Source organism: Microcaecilia unicolor, chromosome 4 (assembly GCF_901765095.1).
Source record: "Microcaecilia unicolor chromosome 4, aMicUni1.1, whole genome shotgun sequence".
Classification (NCBI taxonomy): Eukaryota; Metazoa; Chordata; class Amphibia; order Gymnophiona; family Siphonopidae; genus Microcaecilia; species Microcaecilia unicolor.
The window spans coordinates 14,271,328-14,293,430 of record NC_044034.1 but is presented as its reverse complement, the minus strand read 5'-3'; the positions used below and the strand labels follow the sequence as shown (position 1 = coordinate 14,293,430).

Genomic DNA, 22,103 nt, shown 5'->3' with positions numbered 1-22,103 from the left:
TGCAAATAAATTCATATACTTTCCACAATGTGATTTTCCGGATTTAATTTGTGATGTGCTATCTCTCACTGTTACCAATAACCTACCCTTCAATTATGGGCTGCTCATGTCTTTGTCAGTGGGCAAACTTACAAAATCAGCAAGGGATCAAATACTTATTTCCACCACTGTAAATATGTTTTGAAAATAAAGGTGTTTTTAAAGACTTATGAGGACGCCTGCTCAGCTGGGAATTTGCTTTCAATTCAAGACAACCTTAAATATAAAGCAGTCGGCTGAGCTTCTGAAGTCTTTTTTCCCCCTAATTTTGAAGTTATTTAAGACATAAGAGAAATTGTAAAAAGACTTGCATTAATTGAATATCGGATTGTTTGAATAAGCAAGTCTGTAGCCTATTAAAGTTATTATTCCTGAGTTTAAATATCCTATTTTTAATGGAGTTCCTTTCTTAATACTTGTTTTTGTATATTTTTTTCAATTGTAAACCGCTGTGACCTGTAGAAGCTAAGCATTATAAACATATAAACCTTTAGATTGTAAGCTTTTCTGAGCAGGGACCGTCCTTAGTTATTAATTTGTACAGCGCTGCGTAACTCTAGTAGCGCTCTAGAAATGTTAAGTAGTAGTAGAATATGTATAAACTTCAATCAAAAATGCTGAAGAGCCCTTGATATGTAAGACTGTAACTTTTGTCTATCATAGGTAAAAAAAAACAACAACTCCCCAATAATACATTTATAATTTCAAAATAAGCCCCATAATCTTCAAAAGCATACTTGTTAAAGTTCAAAAGAATTCTCTTCAACACAAAATCAAAGCGATGGCTAGAGGGTCATATAGCCTAAAGGGGAATAACCACAGTCTGTAATTCACCAAAATAATAAATCCACAGTGTCACAGAAAGTTTGAAAATGACCCAATCTTCCTGCGGTGAAAGTACTCACTGATAGTTCTATGAGTTTTATGGCTGTCGGAACATATTGTTTTGCTTTGACTGCAGCTGCTTTTCTCCCCCCCCCCCCCCCCCCCCCCCAGAAGTAGGCCAGCTTTGGTGCCAAGAAGGGTCATTCTGGCTGCCACTTCCTCAAGGGATTGTTATGACAGCTGTGTCCAACTAAATACCAAGGATGGGCAGGTGCTGAACCCTTGAAAGAGGAAGCAGGGCATCAGAAGGGCATCTATTTACTACTACTACTTATCATTTCTATAGCGCCACCAGACGTACGCAGCGCTTCACAATTGAACATGAAGAGACAGTCCCTGCTCAAGAGAGCTTACAATCTAATTTGGACAGACAGGACAAATAAGGGATAAGGGTCAGGACAGACAGACAGGACACATTGAAGTGAGGAAGATAAGATAAGGGTTACCAGCAAGTGAAAAAGTTAGGAGTTAAAAGCAGCATTAAACAGGTGGGCTTTTAGCCCGGATTTGAAGGCGGCCAGAGATGGAGCTTGACGTAGCGGCTCAGGAAGTGTATTCCAGGCATATGGTGCGGCAAGATAAAAGGAACAGAGTCTGGAGTTAGCAGTGGAGGAGAAGGGTGCAGATAAGAGAGATTTACCCAGTGAACAGAGTTTCTGGGCAGGAGAGTAGGGAGAGATGAGAGGTACTGAGGAGCTGCAGAGTGAATGCACTTATAGGTCAATAAGAGGAGTTTGAACTGTATTCAGAAATGGGTAGGGAGCCAATGAAGCGACTTCAGGAGAGGGCTGATATGAGCATAGCGACTTTGGCGGAATATTAGTCTATTTATCATATATCCAGGTGTTACAGGTCAGGAAAATTAATTAAATGGTCACATTTTCTTATTTTCCAACATCTCCATTTTGGGATTGCCAGGCACAAAGGTCACCTTTTACCACCGTGGGTAAAAGGTCATTTTCTTTATAGGCTCAGTAAATGGCCATGTGCTAACGAAACACATTGGCGTGTGGCCATTTGCTGGGGGAGCCCTGGGAGGTGGTGATTACCACCGGGCACGTCCCTGGTGCTAGAAAAGTTTTAAAAATTCCTAGTGCCAGGAACAGCACACGCAGGAAGCCAGAACTACCACCAGGCTCCTGATCAAGCCCGGTAGTAGGGCCGATTTCCTGCACACAAACCCAGTGGCAAGCCCTACCCCTGGGTAGTAAAAGAGTTCCTTTATTTGAAAGGCTGAGGTTACCTTTCACCAACAGAGGATGTCAGGATTTTAGGCAGACACTTAGCTCTCACCCCCCTGGATATAAACCTCTGGTTGCACCCTCAGTCACCAACTTATATATGTCTTGATTTAAAACAGAATGGATTGAGAATTCTCTATTTCTCAGCAGGATTCACAGATGGCGAAGATGGACTGGAGGTGACAGTCAACTTCAACAATTTTCTACTTGCCTCAGTTCCTGTTCCTCTTGCATTCAATTTACTTATCAATACTCCAGAGATAGAATTCAATTTTTGTAGTGGAGATTACCCAGATGGATAATCATTTTGACACCAAAGTTTTTGCAAAACCAACTGACCGTGATGCTCTTCTTCAGTTGCCATCCAGTTAGATTAGAAAACAGTTTACCGTATTCCCAAATGTTGCATTACAGAAGACTATGTTCACAAGAGCCTGTATTTAAAACATGAGCAAAACAACCGGTTTGTAAACCAGAGGTCTGAAAATGTGAGGATATTCTGACAAAGTCTTAACTGAGCTAAATACAGTCACCTTGAATTTTTGGTACAACCTAGACGTAAAGACCACGATGAAGCTCTGCAAGCTTGTGTCCTAAGATTCTCTGAGGGCAGCTTCTTTGTTACGAATGTGATCAAGAAAAGATGGGAAATCATAAAATCACATGGGGTTTTTTTAAGGCCCTGACTCACTAAATTACGGATAGCTTTCTTCCAGAAATAAGAATTTGAAGGAGATCTAGAGCCCAGCTTTACCATCAACATGTCAGTGTAAGAATATTCGAACTTTGAGACGTTACAAATGTGGTAGTTGCCAAATCACTCTGCAACAGAAGGAATTTGTTAACCCAAATGATAATACGATTTGCTATCTTAGATGGTTTGAAAACTGTAAGTCGGAGTTTGTTATATATATTGTAGAAAGTTATATGTGGGTCAGACAAGCAGACAAGTTCCAGTCTGAAGAGAAACAAAATGGAGGAACCCTTAAGTAGTGCACTGCATTGAGAGAACAAATGTGTTCAATGACCTGCAAGTTTGGTCATTGACCATGAGCCCCCCCCACCCCCCCAATAGAGGAAGAGGAGATTGTGTCCAACAATTAAGACAGCACGATCAACGTTGGATATATCGGTTAGTTTAAACGATCATGTAGAATGCAATGCTTTCTTTTAATCTGGGTGACTTCTTTTTTTTCTCAAGATATTGGCTCATTTTGGTAAGACGTCATGGCTATAGCAGCCAGTGACTGGGCGTCTTATCTAAATACAGATGCCATTTTGATCTTTAGCAAGTGATTGAACCAAAGGCAGCCATGTGGAATAGTAAGTTGTTAATTAACATTTTTTGTGTTTTCCCACATTAATGGCGACATTTTAGTATTTATGTATTTCATTCACAGAAATACCCACGGTGCTACTGAAAAATGTAATATGCTGTTCCATTAATGATGGCATAGTATTAAATTTCGGTGGAGAAAGTGAGGTAAAAAGTCAAATGAAGACAATCCAATAGTGTAAACAATGGTCTTTAATAAATAGATGCTGTGTGGTAGCCGTGTTAGTCCACTCTTAAGGGCAACCTTCGAAAGCTAATCAAGAAATGTATTAAGTTATGTCCAATAAAAAAGGTATCATCTTATTTTCTTTACCATGTTTTATTTTGTTTGATTTCTATTGATAATAAATAGATGCTAAAATCATCAACCAAGGTCAGTGGTACAATCATAAAAAGGGACTCGACAAGTCTGTGTTTCAGCAACACTTGCCCACGTCAGGAGACAGAATGATCTCTAGAACATACAACCTTGTAAATGTAATTGAATCAATATAATCGCTCACAACTGCTAAATGTAAGCCATATTGAACCAAGACTCATTTTTGGATAATTGTGGGGTGCAAGTATGATTAAATAAAATAAATAAATAAAACATGTGTCAGTGACGGATAGTGTTAATGAACAAATTAGAGCAACTTGGAGAAGAGATGGCTGAGGGGAGACATGATAGAGGTATATAAAATAATGAGTGGAGTGGAACAGGTGGATGTAAAGCGTCTGTTCACGCTTTCCAAAAATACTAGGACTAGGGGGCATGCGATGAAACTACAGTGTAGTAAATTTAAAACAAATCGGAGAAATGTTTTCTTCACCCAACATATAATTAAACTCTGGAATTCGTTGCCGGAGAACGTGGTGAAGGCGGTTAGCTTGGCAGAGTTTAAAAGGGGGTTAGACGGTTTCCTAAAGGACAAGTCCATAAACCACTACTAAATGGACTTGGGAAAAATCCACAATTCCAGGAATAACATGTATAGAATGTTTGTACGTTTGGGAAGCTTGCCAGGTGCCCTTGGCCTGGATTGGCCGCTGTCGTGGACAAGATGCTGGGCTCGATGGACCCTTGGTCTTTTCCCAGAATGGCATTACTTATGTACTTCTGTCCTCTACTTGGCTCACTTTTATTACATAGAGCAGTGATTTAACCTATTGTGATGTCATAGTGGCTCATTCCACCAATAAGAGCCAACCTCATTAGTGATGTCACAATGGCTTGATTGTATAGAATGTTTGTACGTTTGGAAAGCTTGCCAGGTGCCCTTGGCCTGGATTGGCCGCTGTCGTGGACAGGATGCTGGGCTCGATGGACCCTTGGTCTTTTCCCAGTGTGGCATTACTTATGTACTTAGCCAAACTTGACCCTACTGCACAAAATGTAAAACACTCGTTCCTGGCATTGTCCTTTCAATTATGTTATTTATTTTTGCTTGCATCGTTATGTTTATTTAAAATCCACATGAACCACTTTCTCAATACCAAAACCCTATCTATAGCAGTGTACAAAATGTAAATATTACAATCCTCTTCAAACAGCAACCTGAATGAACAACACACAATTAAAAAAATAAGCCTTGGATAATAAAAATAGCAGAGCATGGGAAAATGATCACCGTCTCTGCAGACTTTCCCACCATCCTTCAGACATCTTATAGTCCTGCCCTGGAAAGTGGCCAGGGCTGTACATGCAGCTCTGTGCAGTTTATTTCTAAAAGTACCGCCTTTCCGTTCCCATTGACCAATCAAAGAAGTGTACAATAAAACAGAACTCTAAAAAAATGTATTCAGTGGGGGTGGGGGGAGGTAACAGAATGGAACAGGAGTTACTAGGCAAATTGAATGTGTCATTTATCTGTTATCACCTACTGTGTTACTATGAGGGGCATTTTCGATATGACGTCTAAGTTCAACTTTGGATGTTTTGCTCAAAATGTCCAAAATTCAAGTGGGGAACAAGCCAGAAATCCACGGGATACGTATGTGTTAGGCGGGGAGAGTCTGATAGGTACAGGCGGAGAGAGGGATCTTGGGGTGATAGTATCTGAGGATCTGAAAGCGACGAAACAGTGTGACAAGGCGGTGGCCATAGCTAGAAGGTTGTTAGGCTGTACAGAGAGAGGTGTGACCAGCAGAAGAAAGGGGGTGTTGATGCCCCTGTATAAGTCGTTGGTGAGGCCCCACCTGGAGTATTGTGTTCAGTTTTGAAGGCCGTACCTTGCGAAGGATGTAAAAAGAATTGAAGCGGTGCAAAGAAAAGCTACGCGAATGGTAAGGGATTTGCATTACAAGACGTATGAGGAGAGACTTGATGACCTGAACATGTATACTCTGGAAGAAAGGAGAAGCAGGGGTGATATGATACAGACGTTCAAATATTTGAAAGGTATTAATCCGCAAACGAACCTTTTCCGGAGATGGGAAGGTGGTAGAACGAGAGGACATGAAATGAGATTGAAGGGGGGCAGACTCAAGAAAAATGTTAGGAAGTATTTTTTCACGAAGAGAGTAGTGGATGCTTGGAATGCTCTCCCGCGGGAGGTGGTGGAAATGAAAATGGTAACGGAATTCAAACATGCGTGGGATAAGCATAAAGGAATCCTGTGCAGAAGGAATAGATCCTCAGGAGCTTAGTCAAGGTTTAGGAGTAATCTAAGGAAGTATCATTTCACAGAAAGGGTGGTGGAGGCATGGAATGGCCTCCCGGTGGAGGTTGTGGAGTCGAGGACTGTGTCAGAATTTAAAAAGGCATGGGATAAGCATGTGGGATCGCTTACGAAAAGGAAGAGTTAGGGGTTACAGAGGATGGGCAGATTGGATGGACCATTTGGCCTTTATCTGCCGTCATGTTTCTATGTTTCTGTCAACGGCGGTGCACAGAGGATGGGCAGACTGGATGGACCATTTGGCCTTTATCTGTCGTCATGTTTCTATCAACGGCGATGCAAAATTTGCATACCCCCATAGCCGCGAGCCCCAGCCGCAGACACATTGAACACCATCTGAGCTTCTCTGCCATGTCTGCAATTAAATGCGCTGGCATGGCTATTTCACTGTTTGTTTGTTTTTTAACTGTGTGTCGTAGAAAAATCAAAGCTAGAAAGAAGCAAACTGCCACAGACAGAGGCGAACACAGAGCTGCCCTGCTCACTCGCATACTTTTACTTATTTATTATTATTATTATGCAGCTGCTCTCCCAAAGCCATCAAACACTCTTCCCTTGAAGAGGTTGAGGCCGGCCAACAACCTGCAGGAAAGCTAATGCACAGGAGGGAGATCAAGGGAGGATGGGGGGGGGGGGGGGGGGGGAAGAGACCCAGCCACCCAAGTGTGACACCCCCTAGGCTTCAGGAGACTCCTGTGGGTCTCGGCCTCCAGAACTGCAAGAAACACTGAGGCACAGAATAAAACACCACCTCCAGGAAACCTAAAACACACTTACTCCCCAAACAAATCCCCAGATATATCTATTTAAAAGTAAGAGCAGAGAGATAGAGAAACACTGAAAGGGCTCACTACCTTCCACCTGCTGGAGACTGATAATACTGAGTCTAGTTACAGTTAGCCAGGGCTCTTATTGGCTCTCCCTAGAGTCAGAGTTTTCAGTCTCCACATGCTTGAAGGCGTGCACAACCCATCAGTTGCATTCTGGGCCAGTCCAGAGGGACGCTAAGGAAAAATAATATTTTCTTATTTACGTGGAGATCGGACTTTGGTGTTCCACAGAGTTCACCACTGTCTCCAATCTTGTTTAATGTATTTATGAGCTCATTGGGCTCAGCTTTGGAGGCATCAAGTTATTGAGGTTTTTTTAAAATTCCAGTAACATTAGATTTTTCAAAATTACAGACATTTATGACTGTAAAGCCTTGATTCCAATTTTGAACTAGTCAGCATTTATTAAAACGTAATGCAGCTAAGACTAAATTGTTATATTTTTGCAATGATGCTACTTTGGTCCCTTGTAGTGTGACTATAACCTCAGGAGAACAGTTGCAGTTGAAAGATCCACTAGGGTTCTGGGTATTATTTTGGATACTCAATTGACAATGGATCCACAGATAAATTATTTGAGCAACTAGTTATTTTTAAATTATGACAATGGAGAGCAATGAGATCTCTCTCTTTTTGTAACAACATTTTCGCATGCTGGCTATTGTACAATCTCAATTGCATTACTGTAGTGTTCTTTTTTTCAGATGTTTGATTTAAGTTTAAGATTTTAAAGTTGCAGTTATTACAAAACAAGCAACAAAGCCCGTTTCATGAAAAATTAAACGGGCCCTAGGAAGGCTCTCCTCTAAGCGATTTCTCCTTTCTCCCCTGCCCCCCCCCCCCCTCCGTGTCCCGCGATTCTGGCCTCCCCTTCATATCCAGCGATTCTCCTCTGCCCTGCCCTCCCATGTCCAGCGATCCTCCCCTCCCCTCCCATCCATGGCTAGTGACTCTGTCCTTCCTGCCACCCTGCCTTTAAGCTGTTCATCTTACCTCAGGTCGCAGCGGCGGCAGGCTCGGCTCGTGTCACCTCCAGTCTTCCCTTGCCTACCCCTCTCAGTGTCCCGCCCTCCTCTGATGTCATTTTGTCTTTCCGCAAGGGCGGGACACTGAGAGGGAAGGGAACGCTGGAGGTGAGCTGACGTCAGCATGCTGTTATGAACCCAGCCATCCAGAGAAGCAGAGTTACCAATAGATACTGCAGCCAAACTGACCTACGGCTGTTCTCCCTATGATTGTGACACTATTGCTTAGAATTCTACACCGATTACCAGTCCCTGCACTGATAGTTTTGAAGACTGCTTGTATCGTATTTAGCATACTACAGGGGACTGTTCCTCCCTTCTTCCACAGTTGATAACTTATCCAACTCTTCAGATTCCTGTTTTCATTTTACTTTATTGTCGGGAATTCCAACCGTCAAAAAAGTTCGCTATAAGAGGTTTCACGATGGTTCTTTTATTTTTCAAGCTAGTAAATTGTGGAATTCCATGCCTGCACAAATTTGGGTGATTTTTGGCTATGTACAATTCCGAAAAGGATTGAAGAACTATTTTTTTAATAAGTATTTGAATAACTTTGTAGGGTCTTCTTGATTTTAATCGCGTGTTTCTGAACTTATGTAACATCCTTAGACTATGCATTGATATTAGCGGGATATAAATACCGTCAATAGAATAAGAAAAGTATATTAAAAAACAAAAAGAAAAACAAAACACCGAGGAATTGGGCTAGCTGACAGAGGATATATGGCACAGCTCAGTTGTGTTCTCCCATCTCCACCTGCTGGTTGATGGACATAATTATTCCCACAAGCCCTGGAAGATACGCAATGGAAAATGCAGTTGTAGAGATTGGAAATGGCCCTGTATTACATCCTTAGAATTTCATGTTTGATTCTTATAATTCCCCATGTGCTCAGTCACTCTGCTCCTCACTCCACAAAGTGTAAAAGAATAGGCCACTCTACCTTGGATATTGTTGATACATTTGAAGGAAAAATCAGCTGGAGGTCTGGGTTCATTGAGCAGGACAATTTTTTTGCTCATCTTTAAACTTTTAGAAATCCTAAAAAAAAAAAAAAAAAAAAAAGAGAAATAATTTGAAACTTTAGCTTCCTATTACGTGCTGATATCTCTATATATAAAAGGCACCTCCAACGTTCTAAATTTGTAGTTGCAAGATCGCATGAGTGTCTGCCCCACCCCCGCATCACAACGTGATGATGTTGAGGGCGGAGCAATGACACAACAAATCGGATTGTCATTGGGTAATCTCTGTTTCCACTCCCCAATGCAGCCGTCATTCCCATACACTCAAAACCAACCAAAATCGGCGCTGGACCCCGTCCCCCCGCCCACAGTCCCCCTCACCCACCCTCCCGCCGCTGCTCGTTCACCGTTCCACCGCCCAGTTACGAAAGGTCACCTTCTATACTTACCCGCCTAACACTCTCCTTTTTCTCTTCCCATACTTAATCTCTGTGCATTACTAATTGTATCTGATATCTTGGAATGACAATGTCATAACAAAACTCTGTATGCCACATTCAGCCTGCAAATAGGTGGGAAAATGTGGGATACAAATGCAATAAATAAATAAACTGGCCAAAAAGTCTCACTTCTGGAGCTGAGAAATAGCAGCTCTGCTGCCATACAGACCGTGCACCACATTCCAGTCTAAGCGCGGCTCTTAACAGGTTTGTCTGTCTGTTTTTTTTTGCTAGTGGATTGGCTCCTCTAGCTTTTGATGTAAGAAAAAATACCACTTACTCCCCGAGTCCCGCAAACTGTTGCAAGAGCAGAGCTGGATCATGTGTAGCTGCACTAAAGATTGTCTGTGTCTCTTTCTCCTTATGTATAAACTTACAAAATATGATCATACTAAGAGAGATCTGGTTAGAAAAGGCTTGTTAGATAGCTTCTAGACATCAGAACCTAATCGAGAAAATCCTGTTTTGTCCCACACAAAATGTGAAATTCAGAAACGCAGGGAATAGAGATTATGCCTGCACCGGCTCAATTTTCTCCCCGAGAATGGAAAAAAAAGCAAAGTCCTACCACACTCACAGATTCTTTCGTACAGTCCCACACCTCCAAGCCAAAACCCTAGGACAGGGGTAGGCAACTCCAGTCCTCGAGAGCCGCAGGCAGGTCAGGTTTTCAGGATATCCACAATGAATATGCAGGAGATAGATTTGCAAGCACTGCCTCCATGGTATGCAAATCTATCTCCTGCATATTCATTGTGGATATCCTGAAAACCTGACTTGCCTGCGGCTCTCGAGGACCGGAGTTGCCTACCCCTGCCCTAGGATAATGTTCTACCAGTGCGTGTGACGTTTTTCTTCACCTACAAAATTGGGGGAAAAAAACATATACCTGTTGCAAGAGCAGAGATGGATCAGTGTCTCTTTCTCCTTGGGTATAAACAAACTTACAAAAGCAGCAGCCTAATGGTTAGTGCAACAGGGTTTGATCCTGGTAACCTGGGTTCAATTCCCACTGCAGCTCCTGGGTACAAAAAAAAACTTAGATAGTGATCCCCCTGTGGACAGCAAAAGTACCTGTATATAATGTGTACCGCACTGCCTATGTCTAGTAGCGCTACATAGTAACATAGTAGATGACGGCAGAAAAAAGACCTGCACGGTCCATCCAGTCTGCCCAACAAGACAACTCATGTGTGCTACTTTTTGTGTATACCCTACTTTGATTTGTACCTGTGCTCTTCAGGGCACAGACCGTATAAGTCTGCCCAGCACTATCCCTGCCTCCCAACCTCCAGTCCCGCCTCCCACCACCGGCTCTGGCACAGACTGTAAAAGTCTGCCCAGCACTATCCCCGCCTCCCAACCTCCAGCCCCGCCTCCCACTACCAGCTCTGCTATCCAATCTCGGTTAAGCTCCTGAGGATCCTTTCCTTCTGAACAGGATTCCTTTATGTTTATCCCACGCATGTTTGAATTCCGTTACCGTTTTCATCTCCACCACCTCCCAAGGGAGGGCATTCCAAGCATCCACCACTCTCTCCGTGAAGACATACTTCCTGACATTTTTCTTGAGTCTGCCCCCCTTCAATCTCATTTCATGTCCTCTCGTTCTACCGCCTTCGTATCTCCGGAAAAGGTTTGTTTGCGGATTAATACCTTTCAAATATTTGAACGTCTGTATCATATCACCCCTGTTTCTCCTTTCCTCCAGGGTATACATGTTCAGGTCAGCAAGTCTCTCCTCATACGTCTTGTAACGCAAATCCCATACCATTCTTGTAGCTTTTCTTTATACCGCTTCGATTCTTTTTACATCCTTAGCAAGATACGGCCTCCAAAACTGAACACAATACTCCAGATGGGGCCTCACCAACGACTTATACAGGGGCATCAACACTCCCTTTCTTCTGCTGGTCACACCTCTCTCTATACAGCCCAACAACCTTCTAGATACAGCCACCGCCTTGTCACACTGTTTCGTCACCTTCAAATCCTCAGATACTATCACCCCAAGATCCCTCTCCCCGTCCGTACCTATCAGACTCTCGCCGCCTAACACATACGTCTCCCGTGGATTTCTATTCCCTAAGTGCATCACTTTGCATTTCTTGTCATTGAATTAGTACTGGAGTCTTTTTGAAATAGATTGAATTTTAATTACCAAACCTTAGACCATTCTTCTAGCTTCTTCAGATCCTTTTTCATGTTTTTCACTCCCTCCGGGGTGTCCACTCTGTTACAGATCTTAGTATCATCCGCAAATAGGCAAACTTTACCTTCTAACCCTTCGGCAAGGTCACTCACAAATATATTGAACAGAATCGGCCCCAGCACCGATCCTTGAGGCATTCCACTACTCACCTTTCCCTCCTCCGAGCTAACTCCATTCACCACCACCCTCTGGCGTCTGTCCGTCAACCAGTTCCTAATCCAGTTCACCACTTTGGGTCCTATCTTCAGTCCATCCAGTTTATTTAAAAGCCTTCTGTGAGGAAATGTGTCAAAAGCTTTGCTGAAATCTAAGTAGATTACGTCCATAGCTCGTCCCTGATTCAATTCTCCTGTCACTCAATCAAAGAACTCAATGAGATTCGTTTGGCACAATTTCCCTTTGGTAAAACCATGTTGTCTGGGATCTTGCAACTGATTGGCTTCCAGGAAATTCACTATCCTTTCCTTCAGCATCGCTTCCATTACTTTTCCAATAACCGAAGTGAGGCTTACCGGCCTGTAGTTTCCAGCTACTTCCCTATCACCACTTTTGTGAAGAGGGACCACCTCCGCTGTTCTCCAATCCCTCGGAACCTCTCCTGTCTCCAAGGATTTATTAAACAAATCTTTAAGAGGACCCGCCAGAACCTCTCTGAGCTCCCTTAATATCCTGGGATGGATCCCGTCCAGTCCCATGGCTTTGTCCACCTTTAGCTTTACAAGTTGTTCATACACACTTTCTTCTGTAAATGATGCTGTATCCGCTCCATTTTCATTTGTACTTTTTCCAGTCCATCGCGGTCCTGCTTTTTCTTCATCACTATCTACATAGCGGTTCGCAGTATCTTTTAGTCTCACAATTCCCTTTTTAGTCATTCTCCTTTCACTAATATACCTGAAGAAATTTTTGTCACCTCTCCTTACATTTCTAGCCATTTGTTCTTCCGCTTTCGCCAGTCGTATCTCTCTCTTGGCTTCTTTCAGTTTCCCCCGGTATTCCTTCCCGTGTTCCTGTTCTTGAGTTTTTGTGTATTTCTGGAACGCCAACTCTTTAGCCTTTATTTTCTCAGCCACTTGTATGGAGAACCATATCGGTTTCCTTTTTCTCTTGCTTTTATTTACTTTCCTTACATAAAGGTTTGTGGCCCTATTTATAGCTTCTTTCAGCTACAGAAATGATTAGTAACATAATAGATGATGGTAGAAAAAGACCTGCACGGTCCATCCAGTCTGCCCAACAAGATAAACTCACATGTGCTACTTCTTGTGTATACCTTACCTTGATTTGTACCTGTCCTTTTCAGGGCACAGACCGTATAAGTCTGCCCAGCACTATCCCCGCCTCCCAACCACCAGCCCCGCCTTCCACCACCGGTTCTGGCACAGACCGTATAAGTCTGCCCAGCACCATCCCCACCTCCCACCACTGGCTCTGCCCAGCACCATCCCCGCCCCCTTCAATCTCATTTCATGTCCTCTCGTTCTACCGCCTTTGCATCTCCGGAAAAGGTTCATTTGCAGATTAATACCTTTCAAATATTTGAACGTCTGTATCATATCACCCCTGTTTCTCCTTTCCTCCAGAGTATACATGCTCAGGTCCGCAAGTCTCTCCTCATACGTCTTGTAACGCAAATCCCATACCATTCTTGTAGCTTTTCTTTGCACCGCGTCAATTGTTTTTGATTAGTAGTAGGGGCCTTCTGCTTATTCCTTCTCCCAGAGAGTCTGTATATCAAAGACTCTCCCTGTCAGCACTCTCTGGACTTTTTAACTCTCTTCTGTGCATTGTGGAGCCACATCCTCCTGGTCCAGGCAGCCTACCCTTCTCAAATGATTAGTAGTAGTAGTACTACTACGAGAGATCTGGTTAGACAAGGCTTGTAGCTTCTAAACTTAAATGACTCAACCCTGCAACACTTCACTATTAATGATCGTATTGGACATTAATGAACTCTTTTACCTCAACCCAACTCGATTGAATCTTATCTTCCCTATCCCAATACAACATTTTATACCTATCCTGTACCGGATTTGGCAAATGCCTTCACGGTATTATGTAAGCCACATTGAGCCTGCAAATATGTGGGAAAATGTGGGATACAAATGTAACAAATAAACATCAGAACATGGAAAAGAAAATAAGTACATAAGTACATAAGTAGTGCCATACTGGGAAAGACCAAAGGTCCATCTAGCCCAGCATCCTGTCACCGACAGTGGCCAATCCAGGTCAAGGGCACCTGGCACGCTCCCCAAACGTAAAAACATTCCAGACAAGTTATACCTAAAAATGCGGAATTTTTCCAAGTCCATTTAATAGCGGTCTATGGACTTGTCCTTTAGGAATCTATCTAACCCCTTTTTAAACTCCGTCAAGCTAACCGCCCGTACCACGTTCTCCGGCAATGAATTCCAGAGTCTAATTACACGTTGGGTGAAGAAAATTTTCTCCGATTCGTTTTAAATTTACCACACTGTAGCTTCAACTCATGCCCTCTAGTCCTAGTATTTTTGGATAGCGTGAACAGTCGCTTCACATCCACCCGATCCATTCCACTCATTATTTTATACACTTCTATCATATCTCCCCTCAGCCGTCTCTTCTCCAAGCTGAAAAGCCCTAGCCTTCTCAGCCTCTCTTCATAGGAAAGTCGTCCCATCCCCACTATCATTTTCGTCGCCCTTCGCTGTACCTTTTCCAATTCTACTATATCTTTTTTGAGATACGGAGACCAGTACTGAACACAATACTCCAGGTGCGGTCGCACCATGGAGCGATACAACGGCATTATAACATCCGCACACCTGGACTCCATACCCTTCCTAATAACACCCAACATTCTATTTGCTTTCCTAGCCGCAGCAGCACACTGAGCAGAAGGTTTCAGCGTATCATCGACGACGACATAATGCATGTCTTGATTAGCTTTCGAAGGTTGACCTTCTTTGTCAGATCGGAAATAAGCCAATGTGGTAGGTGACAGTATATACAAGTAAAACATCTAAGCATTTGATTGAGAGTCTAATGGGGATGGGTAGACTGTCAATGAAATGCTTGGATGTTTCACTTATATATACTGTCACCTACCAACATTTGCTTATTTTCGATCTGACGAAGAAGGGCAACCTTTGAAAGCTAATCAAGAAATGTATTAAATTATCTCTCTATATAAAACGCACCTCCAACGTTCTAATGAAGCCTCTCTTAGCAAAGTGAAGGGGGTGAGATCGCATTGTGTCTGCCCCGCCCACGCGTCAAACGTGATGACGTCGAGGGCGGAGCAATGACACTCAACCAATCGCATCGCTCGGCAGCGAAGCGTCAGGGAAGGAGGTGGCGCTCCCGACGTCTAGCCTTCCCTTCCATGTGTTCCGCCTTCTTCTGACGTCAAGGATGACGTCAAAAGAAGGCGGAACACAGCGAAGGGAAACCTACACGTCGGGAGCACCGCCTCCTTCCCTGACGCTTCGCTGCCGGAAAAAACAAAAACACGCATGTTGGGGGGAGAGAAGAGGGTGGCCAGTAAAGTACAACAATGGGAGCGGGAGGGCAGGGGAGAAACAACAGCATGGATGCGAAGGGGGGGGGGGGGAAGCAGAGAGCGGGCCAGGCTGGCACATGGGAGAGAGAGGAGCATGGATGCGAGGGGGGGTCATGGAAGGGAGAGAGGAGACTTGCTGGAAAAGGATGAATGGAGGCGGCAGGGGACAGAGGAGCATGGATGGGCATGGATTGGGAGGGCAGGGCTCAGGGAGAGAGGGCAATTGCTGGAAAGGGATGAATGGAGGGGGCAGGGGACAGAGGACCATGGATGGGCATGGATTGGGAGGGCAGGACTTAGGAATTGCTGGATAGGGATGAATGGAGGGGACAGATGGGCATGGATGGATATGGATTGCAGAGCATGCCTCAGGGAGAGAGGGGTATTGCTGGATAGGGATGAATGGAGGGGCCAGGTGACAAAGGAGCATGGATGGGCATGGATTGGAAGGGCAGGACTCAGGGAGAGGGGAATTGCTGGATAGGGATGAATGGAGGGGACAGATGGCCATGGATGCATATGGATTGCAGGGCAGGCCTCAGGGAGAGAGCGGAATTGCTGGATAGGGATGAATGGAGGGGACAGATGGGCATGGATGGATATGGATTGCAGGGCATGCCTCAGGGAGAGAGGGGTATTGCTGGATAGGGATGAATGGAGGGGCCAGGTGACAAAGGAGCATGGATGGGCATGGATTGGAAGGGAGAGGGGAATTGCTGGATAGGGATGAATGGAGGGGCCAGGTGACAAAGGAGCATGGATGGGCATGGATTGGAAGGGCAGGACTCAGGGAGAGGGGAATTGCTGGATAGGGATGAATGGAGGGGACAGATGGCCATGGATGCATATGGATTGCAGGGCAGGCCTCAGGGAGAGAGCGGAATTGCTGGATAGGGATGAATGGAGGGGCCAGGTGACAGAGGAGCATGGATTGGACTCACACTTTCACTCTGACTCTCAAACAGTCACTCTCACATACACTCTCCCAAAGATACACACTCCGAGGAAAACCTTGCTAGCGCCCGTTTCATTTGTGTCAGAAACGGGCCTTTTTTACTAGTGTCCAATAAAAAAGGTATCATCCTATTTTCTTTTCCATGTTTTATTTTGTTTGATTTTGTAAACATATGGGACAGTTTCCCCCCAATGAAATTCAATTTCTATTGATCACCTTTAAAAGTGGACTAACACGGCTACCCCACCTCTCTACTCAAAACATCAGAACCAAACCGAGAAAGTCCTGCTTTGTCCCATAGAAAACGTGAAATCACAGGGAACAGAGATTCAGCCTGCACCGGCTCAAATTTCTCCCCCCCAGAATGGGAAAAAGTCCTACCGCACTCACGGATTCTTTCTTACAGTCTCCCCCCCCCCCCTTGCCAAAACCCCAAGATAATAATTCTCCAGCAGCGCGTGTGACACTTTTCTTCACCTACCGAACTGGAAAAAAAAATCATACACCGGGATTCCCTTTAGCACAGCTTCTCAAGCTTTTTTTTTGGTTAACCCTGACCCGTTTCCGCTATGATCATCATACTCTCTGCCCTCCGTCCTCTCTGCCCGCGCCCAGAGGCACGCGCATCTAGTTCCCAAGGCAACCAAATCCCGTAGCACACATGCGCACAATAAAGTGGAGATGTGGGGGGGGGGAGGTCCTTTACGTCACTACGGAGGAACAAACTCGGGAGGAGAGAGAGAGAGAAAAAAAAGGAAGGTAAAACGTCAGCGCGCGAGGGCTGCCGGGAAACGCAGCTTTTTTCAGCTCAAAGGAGGAGGTTACGTTCCGTTGGTAGCCCCTCCTCCTCCTCCACTCGTCATCAACCCTCCCAGTCTACTAGAACTTTCCAGCACGGCCCGTCTTCTCGCCGAGACACCAGGCGATCGGCGCTCGTTCCCGCTCCCAGGTCACGTGACGCGGCCCCGCGCTGCAGCCAATAAGAATCTGCGGGGCAAGGTCGGCGCTGGAGGTTGTTGTTTTTTTTATTTTTTTTAAAGTCTTTGGGAGCGCGCATTGAAGGAGGAGCCGTGGAGCGGCTCGGGGTGAGTCAGTCGCGGGGTGGCCTTCGTGGATCCCCTCCCCCAGCCTCAGAAGTGGAAGGAAGGCAGGCAGCGAAGCAGCAGAGCAGGCCTGGGCCCACCTAATGCTTGCTATTGTAGGGACTGGTAGCGCTGTAGTTCGGGCTGTAGATGTTAACTATAATAAGCAATTGAGGCCTGTAAGGACATTTGTTAAAATAGAGGTGTTGTAGGCAGTAAGAAAAAACGCAGGCCTGCCCCTCTCGCACACTAAATTCTTCTTTCTCAGTTACAAACTTAGCCTAAAATTAAGTGGTACCAGTGAAAAGGGGAATCTAGACAGGCCTTCTTGAAGGCGATTATTAATAAAACTAGTAAAACAGGCCCATTTCTGACACAAACGAAACGGGCGCTAGTAAGGTTTTCCTCGGAGTGTGTGGGAGAGTGACTGTGTGTGAGAGAGAGACTGAATGTGCGAGTGTGTGAGAGTGAGACTGGTGGGTGCGAGTTTGTCTCCTCTGTCCCCCTTCCAGCCACCCAGCGATTCTACTTTTTCCCTTGCCCCCCTCCAGCCACCCACCGATGCTCTTCTCTCCCCTGCCTCCCCTCTAGCCACCCAGCAAGTCTCCTTTGTTCCCAGCCCCCCTCCAGCCACCCAGCGATTTTCCTTTTTCCCTTGCCCCCCCCTCCAGCCACCCAGCAAATTTCCTCTCTCCCCTTCCTCCCCTCCAGCCACCCAGCGATTCTCCCCTGCTCCCCCCTCCAGCCAGCCAGCGATTGTCCTATCTCCCCTTCCCCCCCTCCAGCCACCCAGCGATTCTACTTTTTCCCTTGCCCCCCCTCTAGTCACCCACCGATGCTCTTCTCTCCCCTGCCTCCCCTCTAGCCACCCAGCAAGTCTCTCTCCCCTCCCCCCTCCAGCCAGCCAGCAATTGTCCCATCTCCCCTGCTCCCCCTCCAGCCACCCAGCGATTCTACTTTTCCCTTGCCCCCCCTCTAGCCACCCACCGATGCTCTTCTCTCCCCTGCCTCCCCCTCTAGCCACCCAGCAAGTCTTCTTTGTTCCCAGCCCCCCTCCAGCCACCCAGCGATTTTCCTTTTTCCCTTGCTCCCCCTCCAGCCACCCAGCAAATCTCCTCTCTCCCCTTCCCCCCTCCAGCCACCCAGCGATTCTCCCCTACTCCCCCTCCAGCCAGCCAATTGTCCTATCTCCCCTGCCCCCCCTCCATCCACTCCTCCACTTCCTATCCTATATCATTAAACGCGCCTCCAACATTCTGAAGCCGAGAAAGTGAAGCCTTGAAGCATTCGTGCACTCCGACCTGGGGGGGGGGGCGTGGTGGGGAGGGCGGCAAGCCGAGAAAGTGAAGCCTTGAAGCATTCATGTGCTCTGACCTGGGGGGCATGGCGTTGCAGGAAAGGCGGCAAGCCAAGAAATTGAAGCATTGAAGCATTCATGCGCTCTAACCTGGGGGAGTGCGGCAGGGGCGGGACCTCGTCCTGCTGTTGTGCGGTTGGTCAGTGCTGCGAGTGACGTACCCGGAACTACGTGTCGTCAGTTCAGGAGATGGAGCCTTACAGAGCGCAAGGCTTCACTTTCTCAGCTTCAGAACGTTGGAGGTGTGTTTTATTATATAGGATAAATGAGGTTTTTAGTTAAGAATGTTGGATTAAGTGAAAGATTACTTGTCAGTAGATATGGAAATGGTACTCCACATCTTAGTGGGGTCTGGGAGGAAAACCCAGGTTTTTTAAAAATGTTTTCATTGATTTATAAGTCTACAAAAAATAATATCACAACTACATATCAATAGTGCAGAATGATAATGCACATGTTGCCTGGTTCCACAAGCCCATTTTCTTCTTTACACTGTGTCCCAGGGGGCCACACACACACACCACTCATAGTTCCAATTTGCCTGCAGTCAAACTGGGGAGTGGGTTGATGGGCCAGAATAGAGATCTAGGATAGTGGGAGTTTAAAGATCATGGTGTGTCATTTCACTCAGTCCCTGAACACTACTACTACTAACTAATATTTCTAAAGCGCTACTAGGGTTACGCAGCGCTGTACAATTTAAACATAGGACAGTCCCTGCTCAACGAGCTTAATAATCACACTTCACTTCCAGAGTTTGATGGAATGAAATATAACTTTACTTTAACCACTGTAACTGGCAATCATATTGAACTTCTCTCATATATTCAGTTCCAATCAAGATCATTAGTAATGCTCTCAGCTCTTCTTCCGCTCACAAGAGATAGAGGTTTCAGCTGTACATATTTACACTACCACCTGTGCTTTTACTCATCCTGTTGTGCCAGCAATAAATGTGAAGCTGCTTTCACTCCTGACTCCAATCCACTACTTTCAGTCACAGACCCTTCAGGCTGTCCTTTCAACAGCATTGTACCTCGCAGTGTTATACTTCGGCCTGGGGCAGGCTCTCCTGGTCCCGCTTCCAGGGTTGGCTCCCCTTGTCCACCTGAAGCTCTCAGTTGCCTTGCCACTTCTAGGCGCAGCAACTGCTCCTTTAACCAGCTTGTATTCTTTCATTCCAGGATCCCCCCAAGGGTCTTGGCAGGGGTACAGGCAACCAAGGACCTCTTGTACTCAGATGAATGGATGTGTGTGCTGGGGGGGACAAGAGAGATTTCAGAAAGAGTTGGGGAGTATGTACTGGGGGGAGGTGTGAGAGAGAGCTGTGGGTATATATGGGGAGGAGCTGGAGGGTGGTGTGAGAGAGAGAGCTATTTGAATGTGTTCGCCTGGGGGAGGGGTTTGGGATAGGGGGAGGGTATCTTGCTGATCAGGTAGAGAGCAAAAGTTCTGAAGAGGGGGCTTGAACCTGCTCTTTGTGTTGGTGATGAGAGTAATAATCCAGGAGCTACAGGAAGTGTAGTGCGACTGGTACTGACCAGCTGGGTGGAAGTCCTGAAGATCAGTGAAGCAGTTTTGTTGGGTCAGTGACCCTAAAGAAAAGTAAATGGCTATAGGGGTTTATTCCAGTAGTAAATGCTGGTGCTTTGCCCACATGAGTTCTCAGTAAACCTATTTTTTGTTTTAATGTGCCTCTGATTGGGTTTCTCTTTGGTGGTTCTGGTGTAGGAGGAGGCATAAGGGTACGAGGACAGCTTCTGCTGTTATGAGAGATGTTTGGCTGTAGGCTCTGCCATAGTGAGTCAGGCTCTGGGTCCCACTGGAAAGCTCTGTAGACCTGGAGGATGTAATGGGGCAGTTCTACAAACTGAAGAGTACCAAATCTCCTGGACTGGATGGTATTCATCCTAGAGCACTGATAGAACTGAAAAATTAGCTTGCGGAGCTATTGTTAGAAATATGTAGTTTATCCTTAAAATCGAGCGTGGTACAAGAAGATTGGAGGGTGGCTAGTGTAACACCGATTTTTAAAAACGGTTCCAGAGGAGATCCGGGAAATTATAGACCGGTGAGTCTGATGTCAGTGCTGGGCAAAATGGTAGAGACTATTATTAAGAACAAAATTACAGCATATTCAAAAGCATGGATTAATGAGACAAAGTCAACATGGATTTAGAGAAGGGAAATCTTGCCTCACCAATCTACTACATTTCTTTGAAGGGGTGAACAAACATGTGGATAAAGGGGAGCCTGTTGATATTGGGTATCTGGATTTTCAGAAGGCATTTGACAAAGTACCTCGTGATCCTTTTGCTATACTAAATGTATTTTTTCAGACAGATTTCCACAACTCATGATGTATTGTAAGCCACATTGAGCCTGCAAAAAGGTGGGAAAATGTGGGATACAAATGCATTAAATAAAGAAATAAAGACTCCAGAGGAAATTGGAAAGTCATGGGATAGGAGGTAGTGTTCTTTTGTGGATTAAAAACTGGTTAAAAGAAAACAGAGTAGGGTTAAATGGTCAGTATTCTCAATGGAGAAGGGTAGTTAGTGGGGTTCCCCAGGGCTCTATGCTGGGACCGCTGCTTTTTAACATATTTATAAATGACCTAGAGATGGGAGTAACTAGTGAGGTAATTAAATTTGCTGATGACACAAAGTTATTCAAAGTCGTTAAATCGCGGGAGGATTATGAAAAATTACAAGCGGACCTTACGAGACTAAATGGCAGATGACGTTTAATGTGAGCAAGTGCAAAGTGATGGACTTGGGAAAGAGGAACCCAAATTATAGCTATGTCATGCAAGGTTCTACGTTAGGAGTCACAGACCAAGAAAGGGATCTAGGTATCGTCGTTGAAACGTTGAAACCTGCTCAGTGTGCTGCTGCGGCTAAGAAAGCAAATAGAATGTTAGGTATTATTAGGAAAGGAATAGAAAACAAAAATGAGGATGTTATAATGCCTTTTTCCTTGTCATCAAGCAGATGAAGCCATTACGTATGGGTTATGTCCATCAACCAGCAGGGGAGATAGAGAGCACTCAAACTTTCACAGTGCCCTCTTGGCCAGCTAGCTCCACTGCCTCTTCAGTATTCTCTATCTCCCTTAGCAGGGTGGCTGCAGCTTGTTCGAGCTCCAGAAAAATCTGCCGGGAGGTGGTTCCTGGCTTGCCAGTTGTTAACCGGGGTGTTGGAGGCTATAGCAGCTTCACTTTAAAGGCACATAGGTTAGCCCTTTCCCTGCCTTACCCATACCTCTGTGGATGTGGACATATTGCCTTGCTTTCCCTGTCCTTACCCACCAACAGTGGATGCAGGCATATAGGTTCGCCCTTTCCCTGCCTTTCCCACTCATCTGAGCCTCCGGAGTCTTCAATACCTCTGCTTTCCTCACAGCTTAAAAAAAAAAAAAAAGTCGCGTTGCGTTTTTAAACGCAGAGACGCTGGAACAGAGGTTTTTGAC

At 45.2% G+C, this 22,103-nt stretch overlaps 2 protein-coding genes across 4 annotated transcripts in view; one reads left to right on the top strand and one right to left on the bottom strand.

The window, feature by feature from the left end:
• LOC115467820 (leucine-rich repeat-containing protein 51-like) overlaps positions 1-16,877 on the bottom strand; it is a 65,867-nt gene extending 48,990 nt beyond the window's left edge. Inside the window, exons 1-2 of one of the 3 annotated variants that reach the window (XM_030199307.1) lie at positions 16,675-16,877; positions 8,961-9,058 (exon numbers count right to left, since the gene is read on the bottom strand). In XM_030199307.1, coding sequence (XP_030055167.1) covers positions 8,961-9,039 — 79 coding nt within the window. In that variant the 5' untranslated portion in view covers positions 9,040-9,058; positions 16,675-16,877. Of the gene's footprint in view, positions 1-8,960; positions 9,059-10,371; positions 10,429-16,674 lie in introns of those variants that run through there. The other 2 variants (XM_030199309.1, XM_030199308.1) reach the window with 2 other exon arrangements.
• A 216-nt stretch (positions 16,878-17,093) lies between these two features.
• Positions 17,094-22,103, top strand: part of NUMA1 (nuclear mitotic apparatus protein 1) — a 213,694-nt gene continuing 208,684 nt past the window's right edge. The window contains exon 1 of the mRNA XM_030199975.1: positions 17,094-17,278. The gene's annotated coding sequence lies outside the window, so the exon portion shown is untranslated. The remainder of the gene's footprint in view (positions 17,279-22,103) is intronic.